At 37.3% G+C, this 13,505-nt stretch overlaps 2 protein-coding genes across 6 annotated transcripts in view; one reads left to right on the forward strand and one right to left on the reverse strand.

Annotated features, from left to right (window-relative positions):
- Positions 1–10,291, reverse strand: part of elp3 (elongator acetyltransferase complex subunit 3) — a 36,189-nt gene extending 25,898 nt beyond the window's left edge. The window contains exons 1-7 of one of the 2 annotated variants that reach the window (XM_059357025.1): positions 10,133–10,291; positions 9,694–9,793; positions 8,257–8,395; positions 7,272–7,342; positions 6,999–7,062; positions 6,549–6,617; positions 4,550–4,704 (exon numbers count right to left, since the gene is read on the reverse strand). In XM_059357025.1, the coding sequence (XP_059213008.1) occupies positions 4,550–4,704; positions 6,549–6,617; positions 6,999–7,062; positions 7,272–7,342; positions 8,257–8,395; positions 9,694–9,793; positions 10,133–10,154 (620 nt within the window). In that variant the 5' untranslated portion in view covers positions 10,155–10,291. The remainder of the gene's footprint in view (positions 1–4,549; positions 4,705–6,548; positions 6,618–6,998; positions 7,063–7,271; positions 7,343–8,256; positions 8,396–9,693; positions 9,794–10,132) is intronic. The other variant, XM_059357024.1, reaches the window with a different exon arrangement.
- Positions 10,292–10,953: 662 nt separating this feature from the next.
- Positions 10,954–13,505, forward strand: part of LOC131990676 (kinesin-like protein KIF13B) — a 79,911-nt gene continuing 77,359 nt past the window's right edge. For all 4 annotated transcript variants that reach the window (XM_059355771.1, XM_059355772.1, XM_059355773.1 and 1 more), the window contains exons 1-4: positions 10,954–11,059; positions 11,185–11,272; positions 12,049–12,134; positions 13,112–13,205. In XM_059355771.1, the coding sequence (XP_059211754.1) occupies positions 12,062–12,134; positions 13,112–13,205 (167 nt within the window). In that variant the 5' untranslated portion in view covers positions 10,954–11,059; positions 11,185–11,272; positions 12,049–12,061. The remainder of the gene's footprint in view (positions 11,060–11,184; positions 11,273–12,048; positions 12,135–13,111; positions 13,206–13,505) is intronic.

Here is a 13,505-nt window from a genome sequence, read left to right on the forward strand (position 1 = left end):
TCAGGCGATTATCTCGAGGTATCTTGCTACTGTGATCAGATCAGGAGCGGGGTGAGAATGCTGACAAACCCCGCATGCACACTTTCCTCGAGACACAAACGCACAACACAAATATCGCACACACATACACAGAGGCAGAGATAAGGGCTGTCCCCAGCCAAACCAAGTGCCCCCTCCTTCACAAACTGAGCAGCAGCCACCACAATTACTACAATCATAACATCTTAACGAAGAATGCCGATAGCGGAGCAGAGCAAACTCACACCTCCAAGCCTGCTCACACACCGCCCCACAAACACACCCACGCACGTACACAAAGAGACACACACTCTTATCGGACTTTAGGGAATTAAATAGCCCCCGCTGACAAACAAACAGCCTCAGTCCTGTGAAAAAGCCATTATTTGGTCAAATGGTCTGTATGACGTCTTCAACTCTTCAACAAATGGGTATTTCTACTTTGACTTTCAACCATCTCCAAGTCATCTAAAAAGTTGCAACTCATCCATACTGAGCAGACGTGCGGCTAAATCCATTCAGCGCTGGCCTAACTCGGTGAAGTGAGGAATCAATGGAAGTAACTGAGGAGGACTTATTGAGAGTGGCCGCACTTATTTTCCTCCTGAATTCTGAATAGGTTCATTCAACAGCTTAGTGTGGAGATGGTCATCATCACTTAGCCTCCTATAGGATGTTTGGTGTTTAGTTTTGGTAAGTTCATGGTAACATTATGTCACTTTATTACTGACAAACTGCAAACTCATACTCATTTTGATGCCACAATGACTTGTAATACAGAGAAAGGTGACTCTGTCATCCCCACTCCGTGCCCTGAACACCTCTTCCTGCACAGTGTGTAAACTGATGGGAGGTTATGTTAAAATAATTTTATTATTCTGTCTATTTTGTCTGTCTCTGTCAAAGGTCACTATGTATGCATAATTCACTAAACCTTGGAGAGGTTTGACTTTGAGTTTATTTACTTTGATTACATATATTTAATTTGCTTAAACTGATTAAGATTCTATGATCACAAAGAATATTATTGTCTGTTTCATATTTTTTACTTTAGAATCCATGTAAGACAGTGAAAATCCTTTGGTCTTCTCATTATGTTGCAAACAATGACATCCAGATATATTGATGCACAGTTTTTGCTGTGTGTAGAGTGTGTGTGTATGTGTGTGTGGAGAGAGCGGTGAGACCACAGAAAGCGTAATGAAAATCCCGTGTGAGGGATCTCTGTAAGACATAACAAGGCAGAATGTTTGTGCAAACAAGTTTGTTTGCAGGTCAGCACTTGATGTCACGGCCTTGTTCCGGGCAGCAAGCAACCAGGTGGCATGACGTGCCCTTGTATTGATTAAAACTGGCGAATCAGCGGATGAAGAAGGCGGAACTTCCTGGAAGAAATCGACCAGCATGTTTTGTAAACAAATGTTAGTATTTTAATGGGTTCAGGGAGAGAGACGTGGGTCAGACTTCACGAACTGAAACCCGTCCGTTTGTATTCAGGGAAATGTAGTTTTGGACCCAGAGCTCTGTAACTGCATTTTTTGAGGTATTGTAATAAAACTATGTTAAACTGAGAACTTGGACGGCCTCCTGCTCTTCATTCCCCATCAAGGACTGCGCAGAAATAATTGGTGAGGTTTTTTCTGTTGGTGACAGATTATTCAATTTTCAAGGTTTCCTCATGCAATTTTCTAACAGTTACCCTCTCCTGGAAGAAGTGGCTTTATGGCACTAAAACACAACCAGCTATGTCACTTATTTAGTGAAATTAAATCATGTTTTATGGTGATAAAATATCTTATTTTATGGTTTTCCCTCCGATGATCTCCTCCTGCTGCGCTGCCTTGACTCATTACAGAGTTTCCTGATAAACCAAAAGCTTTACTTTCACATCATGGCAGAGGAGAAAAGAGCAAAGAGGGCTACTGGCCGTGAGCAAATCTCAGACTGGCTTTATGAGAGCTTCATGAAATAAATATAATAATAAAATATGCTGCCTAATATGTGATATTAGCTTGTGTTGTTGCACTTGCTTGATGTTTGGCTGCGTTGGCAAAGTTATCAACTCGCTGGTTTTGATCATAATGTAATCATAATGAATGCTTCTGTATTAGGGCTGAGTTTTAAAAAATAGATTATTTGATTCAAAATAGATATTAAATTTCATTTTCTGATAACGATTCATAAATTCCAAGACCTATCTTTATATAAAAATATAAATATATGTATATTTCCGTGTCTGTGTGGAGCTTTTCTGGCCAACCTTTCTTCCCGTAGATACGTGAACGAAGACAGCGACCATGAGATCACTTTTTTAATGTCAACACCACAACTTCTAAAAACAGAAAAGAGGTGGAACAAGCCGTCCTTCATTCACCGAACCAACCCCTGTTCTTTCACATCGTTCATCAACACCATCACAAATACTGTGATTTTAAAGACACTCAGCTGCTGTGACATTTAGCTATTGTATGCTACTGGCTAATCATGGAAGATCACCCCAGTTTTCTAATCCTGTTACATTTTTTTTCCGAACAATCAAGAACACTACTGATTAGACTAATCGGCTGTTTGAACCCTGGGATCAGTTGATTATTTGAGTTGTGCCTGCAGCCACATGGCCCTTTCTGGAATAGCCTGGACCTGCCTGGGTTCAAGCAGCCCATGGTCATTAGCTGCTCTATTAAAAGCTTAAGTAGTTTATGTTGCATTTTGGATACCACAAATCTCTGAATAATATTCTTCAATAAAAAATGTATATTTTCTTGTAATGTAGAAGGTTTCTTGTACAATTATGGTATGTGCATTAAGGTCTGTGAAAATATCTTTCGTATACAAGAGAAAGTGGTATTGTAACTGAAATATATGTAATCAAATTGAAAATCGAATCGATTCGGGACCTCGGAACTGGATTGATTAAAAAAATCTGTGGCAATACCCAGCCCTATTGTGTACGGCTGTTTATAGTGAACAGTAGTGTAGACATGAGTCACAGGGAAATGTTATCAGAAAAAGACAAATTCTATGTAATGTCGCTTTAATGTAAAGAGGGGTGGGGTCAAGAATATGTTGCATTGTACACAGTAAACATTGTTTTTTTCCACTGGAAATTGTTGGGAGGCTGAGTGCAGGGAGGAAAGGGAGCAAGGCTAAGCTCTTAATTATGGTCTTTGTTTTTTATTTATGTGTAAAGAAAAAAAAAGAAGTAATACGTGAACTTAGTAGGGCTGAAACAATTAGTCAAATTATGGATGAGCTGAAAGACAGAAAATTAATTGACAGTTTTTATAATATATAATTATATAAGTCATTTACTCAGCTTAAAATTCTGGCTTCTTAAATTTGGGGATTTTCTCTGCTTTCTAATTGCAAAGTCAGTTTCAGTTTTATTCAAATTTTAGTTTATGCATGACTTTTTTATTGTGTTAATGTCACATAGTATTGGCAGTGGGGATAAAATCTCCAGCAGCAGAGGAAAGCTAAATGAATGAATGTAGGGAAAACTCAAATGGTGGAACATCTCCCTCTGGTGGAGATTACTGTCAAATACGGTACTCTGTGTAAAAGTTTAACCCCATTCAGTATTTGTACAACAACTGCAGAGAATAAAAAAAAATGCAATAAAAATATCAAAATACTGTTGAAATTACCAGTAATGTTGCACCAGACCTGTATCATAGTATTGTAAGAAAGAAAAAAAGAAAAGAAAGGCTTCTGCTTTTCACTTTATTTCACTTCACAACCATCGGATGGGCCAAAACTTCCTTCACCTCAATAACTCCAAAACTGAAATCATACTGTTCAGTCCTCCAAACACAATTAGTCAATTCCAAAATCATCTCGGTCCACTATCCACCAACATAAAGTCCTCCGCCAGAAATCTGGGAGTCACATTCGACTCAAGTCTTACTTTTGACCCACACATCAGAAAAGTTGCTCAGCCCTGTTTTTTCCATTTACGCTCCATCTACAAACATCCGTCTTAAATATTATTTTGATTTTGATTTTACTCTTACTTTCAATGGTTTTAGCTCACATAACTAAATTCTTCCGATCTTATGTATTCAATTTTTTACCCCTACTTCTGAATGGTTTTGAACTCAAGTGTGTGTGTTTTTTAATGTTTTTTTTTATGTGTGTTTTTATTTTTATTTTCTGTTTGTTTCTTCCTAACACTGTCCACATAGTGTTTGTTGCTGGCACGTCAGCACACATGTGCATCTCAATACATCAGAATATGATGGAAAAGTCTTCCCTGTAGTTCACGTCAAATAGCCCCAGGCCAACATTCACATATTAAACATACTTTTAAAATTGGTCTATTGGAATACAACTTTTTTTTTGAGACACTGAATTTTAGGCCTTCATTAAATGTAAGCCTTAATCATTCTAATTAGAAAAAAAAAATTGAATAACTGACATAGATAAACTTTTCTATGATATTCAAATTTATTGAGATGCATCTGTACTGTGATGTTTTTATTGGCCTGAAACATAATGGAGCTGCCAGCTGCAGCTTTGAGTAACTAAGTACCTGACGGCCTCTGCCACATTGTTGGAGGTGTGTCCTGACAAGGCGTCATGGAGGTTCCTGATGAAGTAGTCTCTGTACTCCTCAGCCAGAGCCATGAAGGTCCCACCCATCACGATGAACTCCACCTTGTCCACGCTGTGACCCAGCTGCTTCAGCTGCAGATTACACAGCCAACAAACAACTCAAAACACTACAATTTGGCAATACTGAGACATTTCTTAGGCTGTTATGGGGAGTACAGTCAAGTTAAGGGCAGTAAAATAATGTTTTGAAACCAATGTTGTTATGATTGTTCTTGTAAAACAAATTAGAATTACACTTTAAACAGCTGTTGCCAATAAAAATGACTTTCAACAGCCAAAACATGAGAACTGTAGCAACGTGAGATTGAGCCCACATTTTACATAAACTGTTGCTTTAATGGATGGATTTGCTCTGCTGCATTCCACTAATGTGGCCATAAATTTAAATAATAGCATAATTGGGGTCAGGTCTTAGCAGGCGGGTAAAAGCGGTGACACTCATTACTGTATACTAAATGTATTATCAATGGTTATGATTTATACATGAATGCAAGCTAAGATGATCACTGCACAGAAGCTGTTTAGGGGGAATGGCAGTTTCTACACCTTGTGAATATATGAAACCTCCACAGTTACTAAAAAGAGGCAGATGTACGCAATTACATGTATTTCTGTGTTAAATGTTAAACAAACAAAGCCAAGCATGCAAACCTGATTCTGAAAAAGCTGGGATGTTACGTGAAAAGTAAATAAGACAAAATGCAATAAGTTGCTTATTTATTTATTTTTAGATATATCCAATTGAAACTGTAAAAAAACCATATATTTAACGTTTTCCATTATCAACTTTATGGATTTTTGTAAATATGTGCTTATCCCTAATTTGATGCTTTAAAAAGGTTCAGTCGCTCTCAAGCAAGGATGGGCCGAGGTTCACTACTTGGTGAAAAACTGTGTGGGCAAATAATCCAAAAGTTTAAAAACAATGTTCCTCAACACACAATTGAAAAGGCTTAAGGGGTTTCACCATCTACAATCCATAACATCATTAAAAGATTCAGACATTCAGAGAAATCATTGCACAAAAGGGCGCAAAGCTGAAAACCACAATTGGATGAATGTGACCTTTGACCCCTCAGGTTGCACTGTATTAAAAACCAACATGTTTATATAAAGGACATTCCTACATGGTAACCCCTAAAATATCCAGGTTAAATTTGTGGAAGTGGCGTCATTTGTGGATGTTGATAGCAACATTTAATTTTGCTAATCAGACAGATGGTTCAGGACGCACAGAGCAAAAACAAAAAGACTCAAAAAAAACTATTTTACCCATCGGCCATCAGGGCCTTAAATGTGGCAGTCAGTGCAAATGTAGTTTGATATCTTTTGACTTTTCTTTGTTTATGTCTGTCTCTTTCTCCTGTTTTTTATATTCCTACTATTTATTAATGTTTGCTTTTGTTCATTCATTTTAAATCTAGCACTGACAAGGAATGCACTTAATTTCATTGTACATATAATAGTGATAATAAAGATGTTCTATTTTATTCTACTCTATTCTCAGGATCATCACTGCATGTACAAATGCAAATAAGGCTCTAACGTACAGAAGGCAGAAATTAACAACATTCACAAACGCTGCCTACTTCTCCGGGCCTGACGCAAAGTGGAAAAGTGTGTCGTGCTCCCATGAGTCCATATTTCAAATTGTTTTCGGGAATCAGGGACGTAATATCGTCCAGGCCAAAGACAAAAGGACCATCCAGATTGTTACCATCAAAAAGTTCAAAAGCATCTGGGATGGTATGGGGTATTTAGTGCATTAATGTTTAGCAGGTTGAACATTAAATATGCTGTCTTTGTACAGTTTATCAAAAGAATATATTTCATAAATGATCGCACTTTGTTTTTATTTATATAAGTGCCCTTAACTTTTTAGGACAAAGGGTTGCATGGAAGAGGTTTACACTGACCTGCTCCACCCGATGTCTGGTCTGAAGGTAGGGGTCATAACGTGCTCGGATTGCTCTCATAGATGTTGGCTATCAGAAAGAGAAAGGGACAAAAATGATTTAAAAGACATTGTAAAATAATATCTTGAAGTCAAAGTTCACCACAAAACAAAGACTTTGATCTGACAAGAGATATAGAACGACTAACTGTGAAGACTACAAAGAGGAAACAAGACTTCCTTGATGACACCCTGAAAACACTGTAAAAGCTACAATAAAAGTAAAAGTAAGAAAGTAAAAAACATGTTTAAAGTTATGCATAATGTCATAGTAAGCAGGGTGAATTTACAGAGAAGTAAGCTAATTTTTAACAAAGACAAATGATCTCTTTCCAGAGACATTGTAGACCAGAAGACATGACTTTCAGCAGAGTACTCATTTGTCTACTGAGACAGAATGAAACTACTTTACCTCATAGCCGGTGTAAGACTGTGTGGAGTACTCAAAGTCTGAGTCTGGTCCACCAGGACAGTAGCTGCCGGAATAAAGATTGAGAGATGCTTTAAATATCAAAACAATAAATTAAAATAACTGTGATTTCTCACTCCTGAATGTCAAATATAAGTTAACATTACCATGGCAGAAGTGCACTGTTATCAAATAAAAAATGTAACTTATTTTCCAAAATAAAATGAAGTGCATCTAAAAATAAGCTGAATTTTATGGACAACACTTGTTACTTACACACAGATATTGCCTGTGAAGCTGATGTGTGGACATCGATGTGGTTTGCACATCACAGCCACCACTGCAATCTGGATAGGAGACAAAAGTATTGTCTTGAATGACTTCCTAAATATAACCTGTATGAAAACAATCCTGAATATCTCTTTCAGTGTGCTGCAGTTTCCATGATTTTCTTTACAAAACACTAATTGTTTCTAAGGCTGGGTGATATGGACCAAAAGTGATATCCCATTATATTTAGGCTGAATATTGATATACAATATATATCCCGACATTTTTATAACAAAGTGAGAGCAAATGTTCAGTCAAAGTCAAAGCCAAATATGACTTGTTACAAGTAGAACAGTTTATTTAAGTGAACATCAATACTGTATAACAACAGGAGTACCTTTTTTTTTTTTTTTTTTTTTTTAAATCTAAGCCCCATAAAGTGCACATTTAAATAAAAAAATATCATAAATAAAAAAAGCCTATGAAATAAAATAGGCCAATTTTTGTCTGTTCCAGCCCCTCCCAGCAGTGCAGAGAGCTCCGGGTCAGCAGCTTGCCTGAAGCAAGGATCACAGTGCAAATTTGAACTATATTGATATATGCAATATGGTCTAATTCCATACCACATTTAAAAATATATCGATATATCTTATATATCGATAGATCGCCCAGCCCTTATTGTTTCACATTCACAGTTAAAGGAACCTTTATTTAGCTTAAATGCTGACTGGGTGAAATATGTAGCCTCTTATCATGCTGAATATTTATCATCAGAATCAAGAATACAGCATGATTCTCAAATCAACTCTAAAGTTTAGCGGCAGTTACAGTACATAACCAATCACACTATGCACATTGCAGGAATGTTTGATTGTCTGACATTTTTAAGTATTTTTAAGTCTGAATCATCAACCATCTAGACTAAATGCACCCAATGTATTTCAACTGGAGTTAACTGCTGACCCCAGACAGGGACTTGAGGGCTACATACCCCACTGGCAGTGCGGATGGGTTTGGCCTTTAGCTTGGGCACCAGAGCACGGCGGTACTGTGGTGGAACAGCAGCGATGATGTCTACCAATCGAGGCTGAGCTTCAAGTCCATATTTAGCTGAAGTCTTAGTCTTCACCCTTTTAAAACCAGAATCATAGAAAATTAGCATATTGTAGTGAAAATGGTATTGGGAGAGAATCTTGTTGTTATTTGCAATCCCTACACTGATATGAATAGACTTACAAGAACAATACAAAGGAATTCTGCACAAAGTTAAAATCAATGGGCCACAAAAGACATGATCACAATTTTACTAAATGCTTTAACTAATTCCCAGTATAGCAGTGAAAAGGTTAGGCTTTCTGACGCTCACTCTTAACCCTTATCCTACCAACATAATCTAATATACAAGGACTACCAACTACCAGGAATAAACTAGTATAAGATACAACCACCATGGCAAAATGTTACTTAGTTCTTCTCAGAACATTTTAATTATGTCATCAATGCCATCTGAAGAAAAAATAACAAATTATTATTATTTGAGGAAAGCTTGCATATGCATAATGGAAGTCTGTGTCCGCCCCTTTCCCTGGATAGTGTCTCTTTGCCTGGTAGAGTCTTACTTCGATTGCAGATGCAGAGAACAAATGTGCTGACTAACAACAGTTTTATGAAGTGTTTCTGAGACCATGTAATAATGTCCTTTATACAATCCTGTCTGGGTTTTAATGCAGCGCTGAGGGTTTGTACATCACTGGCATCCAGTGCTGGTTTTTGGCCTCACCCCTGACGTGCAGAGATTTCTCCAGATTCTCTGAATCTTTTAATGGTGTAATGGAAAACTCTAACGTTTTTTTCCAGGCATTCCACAACTTTCCCAGTGTTTTGTTGACCCTTTCCCAAGTTTTATGGAACATGTTGGAGGCATGGAGTGTAAAATTACAATTAAAAATCAAGTTTATCAGTTTGAACATAAAATATCTTTGCACAGTTTTCAATAGAATATGTCAAAAATTATTTAGCAAATGAGTATGCTCTGTTTTTTTATTTACATTGCAAAAAGTGTCCCAACAGTAAAAACAATAGTTGATTAACAGTTGCTTTTTAAAGCTTGTAGAGGTGCACTATGCAGGGTTGTTAACATATATATAGTATATAAATAGTATTTACATAATTTATGGTAAGACTTACATGATGCTAAATCAATGGTCAAAATTTACTGAGTGACTGGCCGTTTATAATTCTTCAAAACTGAATTAAAATCACAGGAGTGGAATTATTGTATAATTAATATGTAAAACTCCCTACTGTAGTCTATGTCATGTCATCTGTAAACAAAACATGTGTTTTCATCCCTACAGCTTGCATATAACAGCAATAAAAGGCGTGTGTGCTATGTAGTGTAGTGTAGGGCTGTGATGGGAAGACTTACTTATTGAGATTGATGTCTTTGCCCTCTTCATGGGCTTCAACCAGCTGCTTGATGACATCAGCGATGGTCATCATCATCAGCTCAGCTCGGCTGAGATCACCTAACAAGGAGAATCAGTATATATTGAGATTACTATTTCTTTAGTACATCAGTGCAGAAACACTGAGCCAAAAGCTCCAGGTACAGCTAATGCAAGCTAGATAATATAAAACAGTATAAAAGCCAGTTGTCAATAACTGGATTTATTTGGGTTTTAGCACGGAGTTTTTACAAAACATTACGACTCAGTTTTTATTAAAATATACGCAGTAAAAGTTATGTTAATGTCGTGATGTTATGTGACTACAAGAGTAGCATTAGCATTAGCACCAAGCTAATGCCAGCCTGACCGGTTTAGAAAGTAATTTCAGATATTTTTAACACTATGTCCCAGACTCACTCTTTTTCTTTGGCTTCCCCATGTCTTTCTTTAGGCACAAAGTCCAAATTCCAACGGGTGGGCGCTGATTTGCAGTATTACATCTGTTTTTAAGCCGGGAGGGCTGTCAGAAATAGTAAACAACCCCACGTTGCGTCAAGAGACGACTTCTGTCGTACAGGAATCGAAACTGACGTAAAATGCCGTAAAAGCGCTTTTCCCGTATTAAACTGCTCATTGTTAAAGTTTCTAAAAGGCAGGGGTGAATGGGTGAAACAGTGGCGCAGTTTAAAATTGTACTTAAAATCTATAAGAATTCTAACAATAACAAAGGCACAACATGATATGATATCTTGATAAAAATGTCCCACTAAAATGAACAGTTGAAACGAATTCGAATCCTCTTTATTGAAAACAACATTTTGACTGTTTTATATGTATTTTAAGTTTGTCAATTTGTTTTTGTATGTATTTTTATTTTATTTAAACTGCTCTGAATTTACAAGATTGATGTTGTTATTATAAGTTTTACTGTTGACTGATGTTCACCTAGCATTCTTTCTACACTTATGCAAGGTAGGCCTGTACTGTGAAAAAAAGTAATTTTCAATAAAGCATTGGGGGGAGAGAGTGGCGCAGTTTAACGACTGTTGTACCAGGAACATTTGCATTAATTTAGAATATTTGGGGTATTTTTCCTTAAAATGTTTTGGACAAATCTCCTCGGTGGAAAATCCCAGGGTTGTAATGCATGTGGATCCACACCGTGGCGCTGAATCCCTCTCAAACCAACTGTGCAGAGCAGAGCGCAACTAGGGAACTTGGAAGCTCAGTAAATCTCACAGCAAATCCCTTTAGCTGCGAGTTGACATGGCTTGACTGATCTCTGAGGGAAGTTTCAGGAAATGCAACAGGTGGAGGAGCCGAGGGAATGAACTAGGAACTGTCGTAAGTGTTTTTTAGACTTACAAATAGAAACCAGGGTTTAATAGCACATTGTACGGGGTAAATACATTTATCAGCGGTCATTATGAAAACATTTGACCCCTCTCTGTATGTTTGCTGTTATGCAGCTCCCGTTAGCGTCCCAGGCTAGCTGCTGTGTACTTGAAGGTGCCTGTGGGAGTCGGACAGGGAAACAACTGCGCACTCTTTCACACGGTTTGTCCACGTCTCTTTGCACTATACTTTATCGTCACACTGTTAAAATAATAGCCTAAGTCTTATTTTGTCAAAAAAAAAATTGCCTAAATCATCTCCTCATGACGCCGGGCACCTATGGTAAGTGTGTGACTTAAGCGGATTTATTATGCCTTAGTCAAAATAAAACATGAGCGTGTCATAAACATGACATGGGATTTGTCATGAACATTAATGACACTTTGAAGTAACATTAATGCTCATGATACTTGTCATGTTATGTTTCTGACAGGCTTGTGTGTCTCTTCTGTAGACACCTTCAAAATAAAGTGTTACCATATCTTGCTTAAGTCACAAAGACATGTTCAAAAAATTGCCTAAGTCATTTATTTCTCTTAAGTTACATAATTTACACACAGTGTTATTACTATGCCAGTAGCCGTCCTTTGTTACATCCTTTTTGAGTGAGATGATCAATAAATATCATATGTTACACTTTTGGTGAAGTTTTTTGTGCTTCCTGCAAAACTTGAAAAAATGAGATAGGCAATTATTTTAACAGGGTGGCGTTATATTTTAGCTTCATATGACTTCATGGACGTTTTTACAATTTGCTATGAATTTGGTTTAAGTGTTCTTAGTGTTAAAATAAGCATGAGTCAATAGTTTACTGCGCTTATTATTTATAGATATCTAACGCAAGCTGTGTCCATGTGTCAAACGTTTGTAAGATGTTGTTTTAAGTACATACAGAGTGGAACCGGTTTCACTTTAGTCCATTCATTAATTTGCCTCAGGTCAGGTGGCACCATGGATGACAGCAACAGCCTCAATGACTCCAATGTAAAGGTAGCTGTTCGTGTGCGACCAATGAACAGGAGAGGTGAGTATGGTTATAAAACCATGTGACACATTTAGCAGTTATGATTTGGACAATACAGCCACTTCAATTACTTTGTTTTTTATGGGTCAAAAAGGGCATTTTAAATAACTTTGGAGCTATTTTGGTTTGTGAAGCCAGGGGTCAATATGTAGTTTTTCAACAAACAGTAAAGGCTTCGTTTTTCCTGGTCAGGCTCTGAAAAGGTTCATTCTGCCTCCCTTCGGAAAAGTGTGGGATGGGGTGGGAGTAGAAATGGAAAAATATGGAAGGGACAGTGACATCACATCCTGACAGAAAAGGGACAAAAATGCATTTACAGTGTCATGTTTAACTGACAAAATTGATCATACCTTTTAATTTAACATTCCAATTGGGTGTAACAGTGGTACAAAGCTTGCAATTTACATTCCCGATATCCTGCTGTGACAGGACTTTCCTGTGCTGTCTGCAGTGTTAAAACCTAGTTAGGAATGAGGAAGAGCAACTGTGACCCTGATTTTCCTTACTGTCTGCTCATGGAGAAATGAAGGTGTTGTAATGTTTGCACAGGCAAGTCCTGGATGAATCACCATCAATAAAACTATTTCCTGCCTCTCCATGTAGTGCTGTTTGTGTTATGATCACGAGAAACTGGCACACACACAGTATATGCCACCTGTTATTCTGGGCTGACAGTTGTGTCAGTGACTACTAAGGAAAGTTATGATGTCCAGTGGATAAAGTACACGCTCTTCCACTGTTCCAGCAGTGCATTTTGATCACTGGAGAGACCATTTGTAAAAGTAGACTGTGTTCCCTGTACAATAAGTGTCTTTTTGTACATTAAATGTTTTATTTTTTGTATTTACAACAATGAATATATTAGTTCCATTCACCTGTCAACAGTCTGGTACAAATAGCTCTGCAGGGAAAGGCGTTTTCTCATGTTGTTATTAAGAACTACGTCCCTTTTCTAATTGATATCCTTTTCAATTCAGAAAAAGATCTAAAGACAAAATGTGTGGTGGAGATGGAGGGAAACCAGACAGTTCTACATCCGGCCAACAACAACATGAGCAAAGGAGACCCTCGGTAAGTTTCACTTGAGTTTCACAAACAAGTTTATCATTTTATCTGTTCAAACATTTTTCAGTGATTATGGCAGAGGTTTGGGCTTGAGTCACATGGCTTGGAATTAAGTGAGACTCTAGTCATGAATTCTGTGACTGAACAAAATATGGGTGGTTGACGTGAAAAGTGAAAAACAGAATAATTCAAAAAATATATGTCAAATGAAATACAATTATATTCCCTGATATGTGAATAATTCAATACTGAATGTGTCCATTTCTAATTCTTCATATATTTAGCATATTATTAACTTGGTGTGGT

Source organism: Centropristis striata, chromosome 18 (assembly GCF_030273125.1).
Source record: "Centropristis striata isolate RG_2023a ecotype Rhode Island chromosome 18, C.striata_1.0, whole genome shotgun sequence".
In the NCBI taxonomy this organism is placed as follows: Eukaryota; Metazoa; Chordata; class Actinopteri; order Perciformes; family Serranidae; genus Centropristis; species Centropristis striata.